We start from the raw sequence: 19,168 nt of genomic DNA, 5'->3' as shown, positions 1-19,168 counted from the left end.
CTTAGTGAGCTCATGGATGCTTTCAATAAACTGTGCGATCTTTCATTCGTGCGTGGATTTTATTACCAATTGAAAACTCTGAAATTTCTCATCTCCTTTTTCTCTCCTGTCCTTTCCCCTCACTCTGGCAGCCTTTTAGGGAAGGTGCACATCTGCTGCCATAAACACACAAATTAGCACATCAATGTTTCTGATGGAAAAAAAAGTCAGTGCAATAAGAGAATGTTTTGAAAGCAAGCCAGTTTGTCAGTAAATTATAAGCTTCATTACCATAAAACTCTAACAAATAGAACCCACATCTCATTAACTGAAAGCACAATATGACTGCAGCAATATTCATCTCCCCAAAGAGTGCTTATCCATAGGAAAAAAAGATAAAAGTTTTGCTTAGAGCTGCCACTAATGACAGCATTAACTTTATTTATTAAAGAATGTCTAAGCATTTTGCAAATATACACTGTACCCCCTCCCCCCTCTTTTTTGTCTGATTAAGCAGTGGCAGGTTGTACAGTATAAGAGTTATACGATGGCCACCTCCATTCCGCTTTAGCATCATTCTAATTATGCTCTACTAAGGATGCAGAACATTTTTTTCCAGGTACTGCTTCCAACTGTTTATGGCTGGTACAATTCTTCCATATTACACTGAAGGCCAAAATCCCATATACCATTTAGTTCCCTGATGAGTTCACTTCTGTAAAGGTAAAAGGAAAGGAATTCACCCGATCACTTTTTTGCAAACTAGAAACTTATTTTCAAACCGAGAGTGTTCAATAGGTTTTGCAAGTGCACTTCGGTAGCCCCAAACCAACTTCTATTTAACTTGCCTTGTCGTCATTTGGGAAAAATGATTCTTCAATAACTGTGCTGTTGTGTGTGTGTTTATATGCTTAAGAATATTTTTTAAATCCTACAAAAACAAAACTATTTGTAGTAAAGGTTTTGCTAAAGAGAACCAGTTTCAGAAAGGAGACCTAATCCCAAAGAAATTAACTAATTAGGCTGACAGAAAAGAACACACGGTAATCCTGATACCTCTGTAACTTAACCTAGTTATAAATAAAAGGAAAGGAGAAAAGGGAAGGCCAAATATTATGGGCGTGCCATTTGTGCAACTCTGCCAGGAAGCTAGTTTAGGCACATGCCCAGTAAAGTCTGGGTAAAATAGGGAAGGCACTTGTCTGTCAGTCACAGCTGGGAACAGGTCATTGGCCAGAGTAAGTGTGGCCACTGCAAATGCAGGAAGATTTAAGATAATTAATCTCCTAAACGGAGGAATTCACCCTCTCTTGTCTCTTGACTCTTGTGCTCTTGGCCCCAGGCTTGCAGGGGCGCTCACACCCCTGCATTTGCGCACATGGCCCACAGCCATGCAGACCCCACACACGATGGACTAATGGGCTGCAACTAGCCTGATGCTGAACCGGCCCCAGGTCCACCAGGGAATAAAGATTTTGGACACGGGCCTTGCTTCTAGCTCTACTGAATCCCCAGCTATATATCTTCCAGGACTGGATTAAGGGAAATGGGCCTTTGCAAACCCAAGGATATAATTCCATGGAAATAAAGCTTCCTACCACATCTCAGCCTCCTGTGGGGGCCTCTGAAGATGCTCCTTCCAGCGGTACCCCAAGAACCCCACTCCCACTTGCAGCGGAGAAAGATCACCCGTGCTTTTCTCCAACAACATTAGGTGTAGAGACGTTGCCAGGCTGCATAAGCATGATTGTTTAGTAGTCAACTATGGAATTGTGGACCAAGTCTGTGACAATCATAAGGTTAAAAACTTCAGTGGCATGATGTCTTGGACTTTCTTGAATATACTCTAGGGGAAAAATGTAGGGGAACAATGAAGAAATAAAACAAGAAGGGAAAATGTTGCTAATTGTTGATAATGGGTGACCAGTACTTGGGAGTTCTCTATACTATTCGCTTTACCTATACAAAGGCCTGAAATTTTTCATAATTTACATTTTAAGCAGGGAAAAAGTATTTTTTTGTCAATCCTCACTTGAGGATATTTTTTCCATTGATTTTTAGAGAGAGTGAAAGGGAGGGAGGGAGGGGGGAGTGAGAGAGAGAGAGAGAAACACCCATGTGAGAGAGACACATGGATTGATTGCCTCTCGCACATGCCCCCGAGGCCTGGGAATGAACCTGAAACCCAGGTCCATGTCCCTGACCTGGAATCGAACCCTAGACCCTTCGGTGCGTAGGCCAATGCTCTAACCACAGAGCAATGCTGGCCAGGGTGGGGGAAAAAGTACTTTAAAACCCATTGAGTAAGGAGAACTAACTTCCCTTTGTCTGTTTTCTATTATGTAAGAAAAACAGGAAAGGCTGAGGGAGAGACAGCATCGTGGAGGGACAGGCCTATTGGGTTTCATGGCACAGAAGGAGCTGACTCCTGAATGCGCCAGCCATTAGCTTTACGGCCTTGGGCAAATCTCTGAGCTTATTTCTTCATTTATAAAACGGGGATGATTATTCCTACATCACCGACTTGTTACAAGGATTAAGTAGAATACAACGTGTGATAGTGGAACTAGCACATAGGAGCTACATAAATGCTGTCTTCCTTTACCTGGGAGGAAGGATGCTAGAGCTAGTAAAAATAAAAAATAAAAGTTAACACCCAGCGTAGGTAGAATTTTAGACAAAAGAATAATTTTTAATATAAGCATGTCCTCTGCAGTATTTGGGGCAGGAGGCCAGTGTACTTGAGAAGCAAGCGTACCCGGCTGCCCTGAACTTGAACTCGCAACCGTACCTGAAGGAGGGACTTTCATAAGTACCGTAGAGACAAAGCCTTGCCTTGGCCATCATGACGAGCTTCCAGATCAGGGAGCAGCTGCACTAGCAGGGGTGGCACCCAATCCCTAATCGAAGATTTGGCGCTGAGAGCAAGAAGGGAGTAATGAAAGAGATTGTCAGCCAAGTGGTGACAAATGCAAACATATGACCAATCCCTAATCCCCAAGGGCTAAGTAGTGCTTGAGGCTATCCATGAATAAAGGGTAGAGAAAAAGGAAGGAGCGTTTAGAAACCTGGGCTCCCAAGGAAGTCACAACACGAGTGGTTTTTGACATCAGGGGAAAGGAGACCAATGTACTTACATTAAATTCATTCTCCCTGGGTCTCCTTCTGTCTGTGTCACTGGCTGGCTGCCTCTCACAAACACACACATGGTTTTTTGTTGTTGTTTGTTTTTAACTTTATCTTTATTGTTGGAAGCATTACAGATGTTCCCCTTTTCCCCCACAGAAGAATGAAATAAACTGATGGACAAAAGAGACCCACGCACATGCTTTTAACTTCTCTGTTCCTTCTACTGTTCACCTGCTCATGGTTTCTTTAATATGATATTTTATTTTCTAAATCCATTCCACTAGAAATATGTGTTACTATTCTTATTGTTTTGAAATTTTAACGATTTCAAATGTTTTTTCATTAATTTTTTTTATTTTTCAATGACAGTTGACATTTGATATTATATTAGTTTCAGGCGTACAGCATGGTGCTCAGACATTCCTATAACTTATGAAGTGATCCCCTGATGCGTCCAGTGCCCATCCGGCCCCGTACATACTTATGACAACATTATTGACCACATTCCCTGTGCTGTACTTCACATCCCTGTGACTATTTCATAAATGTCATTTTGTACTTCTTTATTCCTTCGCCTCCTAAAAGCTCAGTCTTAGAACTATAAAATGGAGAGACTGAATTCCTCAAGAAGCAATTTCCAAAGCACACACGGATTCAAGTTTTTGCCTCCCAAAGAAAGGAGTGTCATCACAAGTAACCTGAATACAAATATCTCCTCCCTCTCTCTGCAGCACTGCCGTTTCTCATGGGGGCACAGTTAAACAATTCAGTTCTTATCTACAGCAAATCAGACCCATATATGTATTAATTTTAAGTTGGAATGTTAAAAGAGCAAATGAACCCGCAGCTGTTTTAAATCAAGAAATTCACTTGAAGAAGTTCTATCCACATTCATGAGCTGATATAGAAATAAAAGACATGCCCAGCCTGTGTGGCTCAGCAGTTGAGCATCGACCTAGGATCCAGGAGATCACGGTTCAATCCCCGGTCAGGACACAGGCCCGGGTTGGGGGCTCGATCCCCAGCAGGGGTCGTGCAGGAGGCAGCCGATCAATGACTCTCTCATTATGGATGCTTCTCTCTCTCTCTCTCCCTTCCTCTCTCTGAAATCAATAAAGATATTTAAAAAAGAAATAAAAGACTATTGTAAGTTGATAAACGAATTTCAGATGCCCCTTCACTCAGTGACTCTCTATGATTAATCACCCCACCCAGGCATAAATTGGCTATTGTTGTCTTTTTGTTTCATGCTATAATAGACGTGTCTTCCTACTTGCTGCCTTTATGTTTGGGGTGTGGGGAGCAAAGCATATATATGAATCGTACTCTCCTTTTATTACACTACAGAAGTGCCTAGTGGATTGTTTAACACAAAATCCACAAAGAGGGACCAAAAACTGACTTAGAAATATCAAAGAATCTTATATTTCCTCTCTTAAGAAGTCAGATAACATCTAGCACATAAAGTTCCATTCTTTAAAGCAGGCCCAGAGCAGAGCGAGACAAATGTCGTGTGTAGGGTGCACATTCAAGGAGACACTCGTTCTTAGTGAAGGTTTGGCACGTCGGCGGCCCTGAGAGCAAAGGCCTCCTTCAATTTTGCACGCCAGTTGCCTCACATCACCCTCGTCCTGGCTCTGTCTTTGAAAGCGCCAGCATGTCTATAATAGCACTTGTACATTTAAAACTACACTTTTGAGAAAAAGAAAAATTGATTTCTTATGAAAACTCGAAGCAGAGTGCCTCAAAGAACTCTGATTGAATAAGGCACAGTTTTTCACCAGCGGGTATCACAGTCAATCCTCAACATCTGATCACCTTTGCCATCTGCTTTCAGCTTCCTGACATAGGACTATTTCCTGATTGCCACCTGCTTGTGCAGCTCATGCTGTAAGCCTTGTCATCTTTTACCAATTCTTGCTGCTCCTTTGGGAGCAAGAGTAAGATGGAAGAGATTCTCTGTATTCTTAAGGCATTACATTTGAATATATTTTTAGCATTTTTCTTTTCTCCAGTTTTCTCTTCATAGTCAAGATGTTTCACAGCCCAAACTAAAATATTTAACTACATTTATCCATAAATGTTAGAGTGAAAATAATAATGCAATTATCATTAACATGATGATATTAACACATTCAGTATTACTTGACAAACTCACTGACCAACATATTCTTAGGAAAACATTGGATCTGCTTTTGTAGTAGAAGGTCACAACACACTTCCTTCTTAATGTTCTTTTTATGCAATGGAGAAAAGCGCTCAGCAGAATAATACAAAACTAATTGCTGAAAATTAAGACTGAAGCAGAGATCTTACTATTATTACCATGACAGGGAAAATGCAAGCTATCATGATGGCATGTAATGTTTTCATGTCATAAAATCATAGTATAGCAACAGTAAAATTGTGTGATGATTTTAAAAAATAGTTTGAGGCAGTCAAAAGAGATGTGTACATTTCTTGTATAGGAAAAGCACAGAGGTCAAGAGCCATTTTCATCACATCACATCAAGAGCACATAACCATTAGCATGACTTCTCTCTGTTGATGGTAAGCTTGATCTCCAGGCTTGATCTCTAACCAACTAAGCTACTTGGCCAGGGCCTTAGGTAAGTATTCTTTCCCCCCCTTTTGGCACAGTACCCTTTAGAAAGGACCTCACAATGTTCACCCCACAATTAATGAGCAGCCAGTTATGTTCCCCCTCCCTGAGGGTAGAGTAGCTTTATAAAATATTTGAATTTCTAATGCAAGGAAGACTGGTTTTTAGTCTCCGTTTTATTTATTCGATCTTTTATTTACATCATCATGAACTCATGGATATTTAATTTGCACTTTGGGTTATACTCCAATACTACTTTAAGTAATGTGGTGTTCAAAGTTTCCGACTTTGGCCACTGGTAACTCTTTCAGTTGATTACTGTGTCCTGTTGGCATAGTCCCATTGTTGTGAGGGTGTTTTTTTTTTTCTTTTTGGCACTTCTTTTCTTTCTGGCAGTATAAGATGCTCCAGTTTCAACTCGTGTGTTTCCCTTCCCGGTCTTGACTCAGCTGTATCTCCAAGGAGCCCTGCTTCCCTTATTGGAGAATGGTATTAGAAAACAAGGTCCCAATACTATGTGTGTGCAGTGCTGCTGGGGTGTAATTGCTTCTTGGCCCTCAGGGCTGACAAAGCAAGGGAATATATGTGTGTATAATAACCAATGTGTATACACATATCTAAAAATATTTCTGTATGTAACCATCTGTAGCTATGGCTAAACAAGAGTTTATACTGATGTCTCCTACTCTAATCTATTACCACATGCATTGTTCTGGCTTCCTTCCCTTGCTTAACTGTAAATTCCCACTCCAATAATAACAAGTCTGGCTCCCACCATTTGCCATCTGTTTACTTAATTGTTCAATTCTTGTATATGTGTATAAAAATATCAAGTAATTAACTCATACCACCAATGGAAAGAACTTTATCAACTAGAGCTTAGTGTTTTTGTGTAGCTCTTTTTGCCTGTGGTTTTAGACTCCGCTTATTTCCAAAATAACTTAGGTCTGCAACTTATTTCCCCACATTACCGTATTTAATTTTCATAACAAGCCCATACAGTCAGCAATATTATTCTCCTTATTTCACAGATGAAGAAACTGAAGTTCAGGGAAGGTCAATAACCTATCCAAGGTCACACAGGTACTTCCTGAGCCATTATTCTTAATCACTATGTTCAAAGACATGCTAAGAGAAAATTTCAGTAACTTCCTGCCTAGATAAGTTAGAACATTTCTACTGTTATCCTCACTTCACTGGAATATTCATTACAACTGCCACTTCCCACAACTCTAGTGATTCAGTTATGTGTGTTCTTGTTTCCTACTTGCCTCTTGAAGAGAAGAATTGATAAATAACATTAAAAATGGCTTTGCAAAAACTAAATTTTATCTAAAGTCACATCTAGAATTCACAATTAATAAAACTAAACTCCATAGTGGCAAGTGGAGTTCCATCATAAACAATATGTCAGTAGGTCAGAAATTGTAAAAAACTAGGCAGTTGTAAATGAATATTTTTATAGTGTCTGTCATCAATTTTGACCTTCTAGTAGTTGTTCAGGTCTCCCTTTTTGATTCAGTGGCTATTTCAGAGTTGTTTTCAGTTCCGGAGTAAAACAAAACATAACAACAACAGAATAAACATTTGTGGAGCTTGGCTTATAATCTCTGACCAGAATTTTTTTTATTTTTTTTTGGTCTCCTCCACAATTTTCAGAAGAATTAGGCACTTGGCATTTTCTCTTTGAGTAGGGCCTGCTTTTGTGTGTGTGTTTTCTTACTATCTTCTCTCATTACCTTCTAAGTCCCGCTTGAGCTTGCAGATACCGAAGAGCATAATTTGCTATGTGTAGCTTTGGGTGTATATTTTGAACAGAAGGGTCGGAACAAGGCAAGATCTTTACACTGAATATCACCTTCAGTCTCAGTGGTTCCTTCTGTTGTCTTGCACTTATACTTAAATATAAACTATTAAAGAGGTCAGCGGCACACTTTTCAAAATAATTCTCGACATATGTGTATGGGGGTGGTGAGCAACTTCAGAGACTTTGATAAAAAGTAAGTTTTCAGCAAAAATGGCAGTACATTTTTTCCCCCTGACTTGCAAACATGGAAGGTCTTTAACAGCACAATTTGCAACTCTCAGGAATTCTGTTATAACCCTGGTGATGGTATACCTTACATAAGTTCACATTCCCCAAAGAATTTTTAAGGGGCTTAGTGTTTAGTTCAATAGTAATCTTGGCATAATCTCTTTTAGTAAGTTTAACTTTTTAGACACTAGATGTTTATAAGTTGTGTGTTTTTTTTCACATCACTGCTTCTGGGTTCTCAAATTTAGATTAAACATGTGCATAAAATGCCTTTGCACCTAACAACAAATCAACCAGTGGTAAGGTACTTAACCTAAGAATTGTATCTGTTAAATATTTGACAGATATATGGAATATGTCTTGCCTATATATATATAAATATGTCTTTATTAATTTGAGATAGAGGAAGGGAGAGGGAGAGAGAGATAGAAGCATGAATGATGAGAGTCATCATTGATCAGCTGCCTCCTGCACGCCCCCTGCTGGGGATCGAACCTGCAACCCGGGCCTGTGCCCTGACCGGGAATCGAACCCGAGCCCCTAGATCATAGGTCAGTGTTCAACCACCAAGCCATGCCAGCCAGGCTGTTTTGGTTATATTAATGCACATATTAAGCTCACAGGATGACATAGGATGATACATTGACTTAATAAGTTCCCCTTGTATCTTTAAGTTTTAAAGGATCTATATCATCAGTTTTCATTTTATTGCAACTTCCTGACTATATTGGTGGTATATTGCACTATGTTGTCAGGTAATTGCCAAGAAATGAATTCATATTGAAACCACATTACAGTCCCCCCAAATCTTTAAGTTAATTTTGTACTTAGTGCAATTATTTTTTTATGAAAAAAAGTTGAGTAACACCAACTGAATTCACCTGTCATAGGAAAAAATAACTTCGCAGATGTATCACATCTTAGTTTAGGTTTAGAAGGGAGTGGAATCTAAAGGGAAGCTTCTGTTAGCAACTAATAATAGGATGTGCGATATAATGAATACTGAGAACTTTATATTGGCGATTCCAAATCTCTTTCCTGTGAGCGATCCAAGGCACAAGACTCAACAAATATAATTAGGTTTTGCTGTGCAAAGTTATTATTTGTTTAAATGTTGTAATCCTCTTACTAAATATAATCTGAAATTTAATTTGGTGACAAGCAGTAAATATTGAAAAGCACTCTGAGCTTTCATCACATCTATCTGGTATGCACCCCCCCCTTTTTGATAAGTTTCACATTTGCATAATTAAAACTTCTTCCCCCTGCTGCTTCCTCAAGTCCAGTAAACCCACGTTGAAAAACCTCTTGCAAATACAGGGTGCAGAGGGCGGAAAATCAAAGCTGCTGCTGTCACTTTAATCTTATGGAAAGCAAACAGTTGTGCAATGTGACACACAGTAAACACCTAGAAATGGTATTCTTTCAACTGGGTAGCAGGGGGCCCTCAGGACAGAGCCAAAAGGAACCAAATACAGTAATAAAGGTAATTGTTTCTCCAGTGTAAGACTACAGTCCGATGCATTTATCAAAAACAGGGACCTCTGCTTTTGCTTCCTGCTGGCATAATGCAAAGGGTCACCCAGAGGAGAACTTAAAGGGAATGGCCAGCCACTGCCAGCACTGAGCAGAGAAGGGCACTGCCTCCCTCTCCGCAGCAGCTGGAAAGCTCCCAGGAGCCGAACAGAGCTCTGGGCGCAGCAATCCAGCAACTGGCCACTCCACGTGTAATGTTAGCTGAGGCTCCCTAGACAGCACTTGAGCCTCAGCACATGACCTTGGGTCCAAAATAATCTGCCAGTTAAAAATACATAAAACAGAATCAAAAAACAAAAAAACAAAAAAACAACAGCCAAACAAAAATACCCAGAGGGGTATGAAAACGAGGTGACTACACAGAGTAAAAACAAAGGGAAAATCTGATTTGGAAACCCGGTTTTGGTAACAGGTGTTTTTATATGGCTCCAGCCAAAGGATAAAGGTAAAAAAAAAGAAGAAGAAGAAGGTCTATGACAATGATCTGAGTTAATTCCGTTGGAAAAACAATTCTGTCTTAATATTTAAGACCCTGCAGTAAGTGTTGCAGCTCATGTTAGGCCTGACGCGTCTGCATATTACTTCAAATCTCTGAGATTAGTTTTTTTTGTCTTAAAATCATATTATTGTTTAGTAAACTGATGTTGTTTGTTTAAAAAATCAAATAATATAGAAAGATACAAAGATGAGAATAAAACTCTGCTGGGATTCCATCTGTAGTCATTTTTAGGAACAGGCTTAATTAGAGAGCACTTTTTTTTCCTATTCAAATCTTGGTCATCCTTCAAAGTAGAGCCAGTTCTACCCCATTCAAGAAACCCTCTGTTATTAGATCGCTGACCATCTTTACTTCTGATTAAGTTCTGCGAAAAATAATTGTAAACACTCCACAATTAGACATTGATTTCACAGGATTGATTTTTATTTTCCCTAAATATATGTAAGCTCCTTAAGTCAGAAGATATTTTTATCTCATTGACAGTAGCTTACAGAATATCAATAATACGGGAGACATTCAAAAAGTCAATAATTTTTTACTTTTCTTGCACTACTCATTTCCATCTTAAGAATTTATAAGAGAAGGCAAAAAAAAAAAAAAAAAAAAAGGAATCTTAATATTTTAACCAGGTTTGAGATTACCTTGAGATTTGGGAGCAATTTCAACAATTTACATTAACTGATACACATTTAAAACTGTGGTTAAATGGAACGTAAGTTTTAAAACTTTTTGGTCTAGGACCACTTTACACTTTTAAAAATAATCAGGCCCAGCCGGAGTGGCTCAGTTGCTGAATGTCAACCTATGAACCAGGAGGTCACAGTTCTATTCCTGGTCAGGCACATGCTTGGGTTTTGGGTTTGATCCCCAGTAGGGGGCGCACAGGAAGCAGCCAATCAATGACTCTCATCATTGATGTTTCTCTCTCTCTCTCCCTCTCCCTTCCTCTCTCTGAAATCAATAAAAAAAAATTAAAAAAATAAAAATTATCAGGATTCCAAAGAGTTTTTTGAGTAGGTTATATCTACCAATATTTACCATATTAGAAATTAAAACTGAGAAAAACTTAAAATACAAGAATATGCAAGCACATATTCCATTAATTATCAAAGTGATGATATCACATATCATTTAGGCTCTGGAAAACTCCATTGTACACTCATGAGAGATGAGAGTGAAAAAAGCAAGTAATATCTTCATCTAATAATGAAAATATTTTGACACTGTAGTCTCTCTAAAAGGCCTCGGCTTTCCCAGCATCACATTTTCAAAATTGCTCCTCTATATGAACAACCACCAAACCCACGACTCAAAAGTAACCATAACATCTGGAGGTTTATGAAACAAAAAGGAACTGGAGGCATCAGGTTTGGTCAAAGGGCTTTGTGTTCTAGTGCTCCCGTATCTAGTTATTGGGTTAGATCCAGAAAATAAGAGTGCCCACTAGAAGGATGGGCTCATCTCCAGAAGGCTAAGCTTCGAGACCATAAGATCATCTAGTCAGCATTTCTCTCTTGTGATCCCAAAACTACCCCTTTCAGAATCAAGAAGTATTGAAACTGCAGATAATTGGGCCCCCAGGACAGATCAACTAAATCAGAAGCTTGGAGGTGGTGCTCAGGAATCTGCTATTTTAATAAGATCCTCGGGTAAATGTGTTGCTCGGTAAAATTTGGGAAGCACAGACATAAATAAGTGCACGCGTGACCTGAAGCAGTACAGCAGCGCAGGCCACTTCTTGCTCTGGTCTGACCACATGCGGAGTGAGCCAGGGCCTCTGAAAGGCTCCATCGCTTTGGCTCAGATATTACCAGAGGGCTGTTGAGACTTGGCCACCTGACTGAGATGTCTCCATTACCTTCTACTCGCTTCTAAGAGGTGCTTTCCCAGTTCCTGGCCCTCCGCAGGCCGCTCTTTTCTTCTGATTAACTCTCCCCTAAATGGACCCACATATCAGTGTACTATTCTAAAAACTAGAAGTGGGGGATCTGAAATCCTTCAAAAACCGAGGCAAATAAATAGATGACTCCACAGCACTCGCGGTTATCCGGGCCCTTTGAACAAACACTTACGTCAGCAACATAGGCATACAGCATTATTCACACAAGAATTAAGGATGGTCTCCCTGGATGGGCCTTATTATTATTTTAATTCGGAGCCTCATCAGCAGATTCTCCTGCGCGCTGAATTATAGTCAGCCTATAAAAGTGTTACACTTTCTCCAGCAAGCTGTTTATTTGATCACTTGAGAGGGGGTGTCTGCGGGCCTGGGGTGGGATGGCTAGAGTAGAAAAAAAATTTTTTTCTCTCTAAAGTAACAAATTGTTCAGAGAATCAATCGAATCTTCACTATCTGGGAACTAAGCCACCTCCCTTTATTCCGGCTTTCCATTCTAATCATCACAGGGGTTTTCGGTGGTTCCTGCTGTGCAAACACAAGATCCTGAAGCCCAATTAAATATAAAGCCAAATACAAAAATGCAGACTCTTTATTCTGACACAGCGAAGGCATTAAATACAACAAAAGGTGAGATTTATGTAGCCCCAGTTGAAAAGTTTAAAGCATTTTACACCATGGGGTTTTTTAAATACTGTGGTTAATCTTCTTCATCTTAATGATTCAGGAAATGAAAAGGGCCTTACATGTAGGTGAAATAGGTGGCCACCTACACAGTGTTATTTAAATGTGTGCAAAAGTCATCTTGCCCTTGAAATATCACCCGGAGTTATATTAGCCTAACATATGTAAAGCGATTTACAGGTTGCAGAGATCTTTCAGGCAACTAACGTATTACATTTTCTCAGCAGACCTGAAATAGTTAAGAGAAGGATCGTCACCCCCATTTACATATAAGAAAGCTGAGTCTAATCTGTGTAAGGAAAGGGATTATATTTTAATCAGCTAGTATGGAACAGTCACTTTTCACACATGGTTTAACATAACTCTCTCTAGAATCTCACGTTACAAACGAGGCGAGTGAAGTTCAGAGGAGTCAAGGAACCTGCCCGAAGTCACAAAGCCAGTAAGTAGTAAAGCTGAGACGTGAGCCCAGATTTGTGTTCCTCTGATTCCAGAACCAAAGCTCTTAACTTGGCACCTACGATTCGTTTTTATCAAAGTTTGATAAAATGTTTGCAGCATGAATTTACAGTGTCTTAATTATAACCAAGAAGAAGCAAATCCATAATAGTTTTTGGGTTTCAAATCAAGTATTCAAGGAATTAAGTACACCTTTAATTCCTTCTGACATTATATATGTGTGTGTGTATATATATATATATATATACACACACACACATATATATGACCTCATTATAAACTTACGGTCTAATGGGCTACTGTACACTAACTTTTCATTAACTCTCTTCATTTTACTTGTTAGTCTATGTTTATATCTTAATTTATAGTATATACCAATATGAACATAAATACATTAGTTTTATATTATTTTTCAATTAATATATTTCTCTAATTAAGAAAGGTATTCTACAGAGTTACCATTAATAGCTCCCTTGGACAACTCAACCCTCCACCTCATTTCACCCACCATGTGTACACACACACACACACACACTGAACTCTGTGTGGTCTCATCTGCACCAATACTGGCAGCTGGATGACCTAACCATGATTATAGGCTCAGTCCCATCTCAGTGCCACAGAAATGTGGGGAACCCTATATCTGCAGCTCAAGAGCTCACCATGAATTTAATCTTACTATTGGTAATACTGGGCACATATTAAAATTCATTCATTAGTAATGGTTCCTCAGTGCTGCTCAATGGCTCCTTTATTTTCTCTGTCACCAACCCCAGTGGCTCCATGACAAGATTTTCAGTGCTCACAGCATTGCTGGGATATCACCAAATGCCTGATCTGAAGTCACTTGCTGCGTCCCCTGGGATGCATTGCAACGTAGATGATTTCTTCACTGCAGAGCGATCCTAAGATGACTCCCAGTGAGTCTATGCATTAAATAAACTGAACCTGAATCTGGCACACATGTCACACATGTGTTGATCTGAGCCACATATGTGATTCAGGTAGAACTATAGTCATGAAGCCATGTGGTTAAATGGAAGAAATCTGGGCTCTGATGTCAGATTGGCTGTGTCTGAATATTGTCACCATTGACTAGCTGTGGGACCTTGGCAAAAAAACAACTTCTCCAACTCTATTGTCATGTATAAAATAGTTATAATAATAGTAGCTGCTTTAAAGGTTTCCTGTGAATATTAAATGACACAAAATATGACACTACATGTCTGGTACAGAGAAGGTGGTAAGAACAAAACCTCTGTTTTCTTTTCCTTCTTTCTCACCTGACTTGTCCTACGGCTACTTAATTTCCAGCCCTGACTCTCAGGAGATCAAGAAAAATTAGAGTGATATTTATTGAAGAAACTTCTGATTCATACCAGGAAAAATAACCTGTTTTGGAGTAATTGCCATGAATTACTTGATTTATAACAAATACATTTTTTAAAACTCTGGAACAAAGAACCTGAGAGAAGCAATAATAGTCTCATGAACTTCATGCAAATAGGTCCAACCGTGAGGCATGTATTGTCATTGGCTTCTGCCAGTACTGGTGGTGAGATAACCACACTGTCACCTATTTGTCTTCATCACTTACCACATAGAGTTTGCAGGGCAGCTGGTGGCAGAGAGGACAGGACTACTGCTTATAGTCGCGTAACCGAATAGTGCTGTCTGGCCCATTCTGGGACAATATCATGCTTTCATTACACTCATGCTTTTTAAGGCACTGAATTAAATAGCAACAGGCTCCTAAAAATACCTGGTCTATCTTCTAGAAGTACTTTTTAGACATCCTTAACTTGCAGAGATTTCCACGGGCATAGCCACACTGCATTTGGAAAGTGAGTTAATTTTTGACAACCGTGTCCTCAGAGATCAGCCTGACAATCTCCTCCTCACCTCCTTACTAGTCTGATGGAAACAGAACCCCATTTTATGTCTCTATCTCCTGGATTCTTTTTCTAAACCAAAGAGAAAAGATGCATTGTTTTTATCACCTAGCTGTATTCATTTCAGTATGTAGCTTTTTATAAAATTAAATTTACTGGGGTGACAAGGGTCAGTAAGATTATATAGGTTTCAAGTGCATAATCCTATGAGACATCACCAGTATATTGCCCACCGCCCAGAGTCAAATCTTCTTGAAAGGATGGATTTTAAGTGCTACTTTGCCTGCATTTACACATCTGCAAAACTTCTTTGGGGGGGGGGGGAGTGATTTTAGCTGTACAACAGTATTTTTCATGACCTCATAATTGTAGCGGAAAAGTAAACATATCCTTTTATGGTCCTCACTTAGCATTTCAATAAAGTCCTTGAAACCTATTGAGAAATATGTGAGTAATATCTGGAGCTGTGCCATGAAACAAGAGGCTACGGGTAATGAAAGGCATTTATAGCGAAGCTGCTTTCACAACTGAGCTATTTTTTTATTTATTTATTTTTTTTTTGGCAAATCCTCAGCTTCCATTACCCATTTTTCCCTCCCGAAAGCAGTCACTCAAACAAACAAAAACAAACAAACAAACAGGCCTGCAATTTATTGCTTCCTTTTTAGGGCTCAGTGAATAATTGAGGCAGCTTACCAGCTTTTTGTCAAAGGTTGGTTTCCAGATGACTCGAGTTTTACCTTTAACTATATCATCGGAGCATCTTCAAGTATTCCTCAATGGGTACAACTTTACTTAAGATATTTTAAGTTCTGCCCAGCTGGGCGTGGCTCAGCGGTTGAGCATCGACCTAGGATCCAGGCGATCGGGGTTCGATTCCCGGTCAGGGCACAGGCCCGGGTTGTGGGCTCGATGCCCAGTCGGGGGCCTGCAGGAGGCAGCCGATCCATGACTCATCACTGATGTTTCTCTCCCTCTCTCCCTCCCTTCTTGTCTCTGAAATCAGTAAAGATATATTTTTTTAAAAAAAGATATTTTAAGTTCTTTAAGGTGTAGTCTATACAGCACAGATGTTAGGTAAATTTAAGGCAGTGGGCTAAGTTTATGACTTTATCCTAGAGCAAGGTTAGTAACCTTAGATGAAGGGATGGCCTTTGTCATTTTAGAACCATGAATCTGTAGATTGATGGCAGAAACTAAAAGCCTGGAAAGTGTTTTTGCTTAAGTGGGAGAGGGGGCTGGAATATAGGCTGGAGAAACAGAACGTGCAAAACAGTTGCAAGGCAAAATATGAGCTAATATTTGTAAACTTTGGTACCTGTTGTGCCTTTTGTACCCTCCTCCCGCTTGCAGAGAAATATCCAGAACTCTACTACAGGAAATATGTATATTTCTTATACTTATACATGTATAAATAGTACAGTCAGGTGATACACTAGAAGATATGAGGAAGGAAATAACTGCAAATGAAGTGGCTAAAAATGAAAAGCCAGCCCGGCCGGGCGTGGCTCAGCGGTTGAGCATCGGCCTAGGATCCAGGCGATCGGGGTTCGATTCCCGGTCAGGGCACAGGCCCGGGTTGCGGGCTCGATCCCCAGCAGGGGGCGTGCAGTAGGCAACTGATCAATGACTCTCATCATTGACGTTTCTATCTCTTCTCTCCCTCTCCCTTCCTCTCTCTGAAATCAATAAAGATATATTTAAAAAATAAAAAAAGTAACTTAAGCCCCGAAATCTCTGTTCCCCACACATAATAATAGGCGTCCCCAAAGTGGAAGTTTAAATGAGATTAGCCATGGAAGTGTGCTCAATGTTTGTATTTCCAAACTCGAGGAAGAAACATAACAACTTCCTTGCCTAAGGGAAACTCCGGAAGTAACTTTTTTTTTTTTATATGTCTTTATTGATTTCAGAGAGACAAAAGGACAGGGGGAGAGAGAGAGAGAGAAACATCCATGATGAGTCATTGATCGGCTGTCTCCTGCACGCCCCCTGCTGGGGATCGAGCCCACAACCCCGGGCCTGTGCCCTGACCGGGAATCGAACCCCGATCACCTGCATCCTAGGTCGACGCTCAACCGCTGAGCCACGCCAGCCGGGCTGGAAATAACTCTTAATAAAGGACCATGCCTCCATGGTTCTTCTAAAAGCTTGAAACGATTTGTCTTTCCAGCTGGCCTGCAACCTGGTTAAGGGACTGGTTGTCCTTACCACCTACCTACTACTGTACAAAAAAGAATGCGACATTTAGCCTCAAAGGAGTGTCACAGATTTATCCCCCCCACCCCCCCAGTCATTTCTCTCCCTGTTACCTAGCAACCGGTCACCTCCGGCAGAGAACGCCAAGCCTAGAACAAAGCAGTTGGTCCCCGGCCTCACTGGAGTTGCCAGGCTGCTGGAAGGCGGAGGCAGGCCGTGTGGCTCCGCACCGCTGGCCTGCGGCGGGTCCCCGTCCACCGCGGGCCTCCCTGATCGAGTCGCTCCATGGCTTGTGGTGGCAACGTGTAAGTACAGGGCTGAGGACAACCGAATTGCTCTGCGGGGGCAGTGGGACAGGGACAGGAGGGTTGAAGGGATGCCGGAGAAGATCCCGAATGCCACAAGGGTAGGAGCTCGGGTCCTAAGGCTACTGGTTTGATGGGTGGCGATTTGGAAACGTCATTTCGAAACAGAAGTTGTAAGGCCTTAATCTGGACAGTGGGGTTTAAACCCGAGGACATTCATACTCTAGGGTGTATGTGGATCGAATTGAAACAACATTTTACCAAAATTCCGTGTAAGCTTTGAATGAGGCTTCATAAGGCGCAACAAACAGGGTGTTCGACGTAACTTCGACTTCCCTGCAGGCAAAGAAGTGTTCCCCTCGCAAGACTTTCCCGAACATGCCCTGCCGGGACCTGAATGCTGGCTTGAGGGGGTCATTGGTCCTGCTGGGATGGAAAGAGCGTCCCTGCACACGGTGGCCCTTAGGGACGCCATCTGGGTCTTCTCCTAGTCTCCCTTGCTGCCTGAGGAGGTGGGGGGGGCCCACAGGGCAGGCATGAAGGGTCACCCCATAGCCTGGTGCCAAAGGGGTCCCCTGATAAAGGGCAAATGGCTTGACGGAGTGTGTCCCGGCTCCACATAGGAGGAGACAGGGTGTCCCCCCCCCCCCGTGGCCCCCAGCGCGATCCATCCATCGCTTACGTCGAGGCGTTTCCCAGCGGCTGCGGCTGCGTGTTCATTAACTCGTTTCTTTCTGTTTTTGCAAGCCTCGGAGGGAAGGCCCTTTCACGGGTACCCACAGCTGTGGATGAAGACGCGACAAGGACAGCGCGGCCCCCCGCGCCCGGGCAGTGCTCCGGGGCCACGCGGGACCGCGCGGCGACCTGGGGCAAACCGCGGCTGCCCTTGCGGCGCCCCTTCTACGTGCCGCCCGACCTGGGAAGAGAGCCGCTGAAGGGCCCCTGGGACAGGGACAGAAGCGTCTCCTGCGTGCCTGTCGACGGCCCGCGAGCCCTCAAGCTCCCCCACGGGCCACAACCTGCTGCTGCGAAAGAGTCCCCCGCAACGGCAGAAGCCAATAGCCCAGAGGGGCTGGCAGGCTGGAGGCAGAGGGGACACGATTCTACGAATGTGTCCCCCAAATTCCCCGGCGGCCCCCCCTCGCGGATGATACAGGGCGCAGGGGTGAGCAGCGAGGGCGGGGACAGAGGTGGCAGTAACGCCAAGTTCCACGGGGCTTTGCCACGGGGTCAAGGGTTCTTTCCACTCGGGGGCCCAGAATTAAGAGGCGCCCCACCTGTCCCCGCTATTAGATCAGGGGTGATGATGGAGCTGTCCCCCGGGAACATGAGGCTGCCTGGCAACGACGGGCTGGCTCAGGTGTCTTTCCCGCCCGGAGGCCCGTGGCACCCCGTGGATAACTGGCCCAGGCCCATCACCGTGCCCCCCGGTGTCGCTCGTTTAGGTTGGCTCGCCAGCGGGCCCCCGTGCTTCATGCCCCCCGGGCCCCCGAGGACCCACCCATTCCTCAACATTCCCATGCCTTTCGCTCCCCCCGCCATGTACCGGCCCCCGCTGCCTTCCTATTTCCCCAATTTCCCTTCTAGCGACATGCCACCTCCTGCATCCTCAAACAGAGAGAAGAGATTATGACAGAAAAGGCAAATGAAAAAGCGGAGGGGAAAGAGGAAAGCTATTAACTGGTTTTTATATCTCACACCCCCTGCCTTCTTCCTCTGTTTAGCACTAATGTGCATTACATACGTGGACAGTCAATAAAGATCCTAAAATTGCAAGTATTGTGAATCATTTTTTAGAAACACCACTTTGGGAGCCTAAAGATTGGATTCTGTTTTCTACTTTAAGGAAATTAAATCAGTAATGTACCAAAGTTTTCTAAGGAGCTTACTTGGATCCCCATGGCTGGCTTACAGCTGTGTGACTGTGTAGGGGCTCCGTTGGGATCTTTCTA

The 19,168-nt window shown here is 42.1% G+C and overlaps 1 protein-coding gene across 1 annotated transcript; it reads left to right on the top strand.

Annotated features, from left to right (window-relative positions):
- The first annotated feature begins 17,594 nt into the window (after nt 1-17,594).
- On the top strand, nt 17,595-18,849 carry PRR32 (proline rich 32). The gene is made up of 2 exons (XM_016197066.2): nt 17,595-17,728; nt 17,964-18,849. The coding sequence occupies exons 1-2, from the start codon at nt 17,595-17,597 to the stop codon at nt 18,847-18,849; spliced, it is 1,020 nt and encodes a 339-aa protein (XP_016052552.2).
- Nucleotides 18,850-19,168: the final 319 nt, after the last annotated feature.

Source organism: Miniopterus natalensis, chromosome X, assembly GCF_054644295.1.
Source record: "Miniopterus natalensis isolate mMinNat1 chromosome X, mMinNat1.hap1, whole genome shotgun sequence".
Lineage (NCBI taxonomy): Eukaryota > Metazoa > Chordata > Mammalia > Chiroptera > Miniopteridae > Miniopterus > Miniopterus natalensis.
This window is presented reverse-complemented; position numbering and strand designations above follow the sequence as displayed.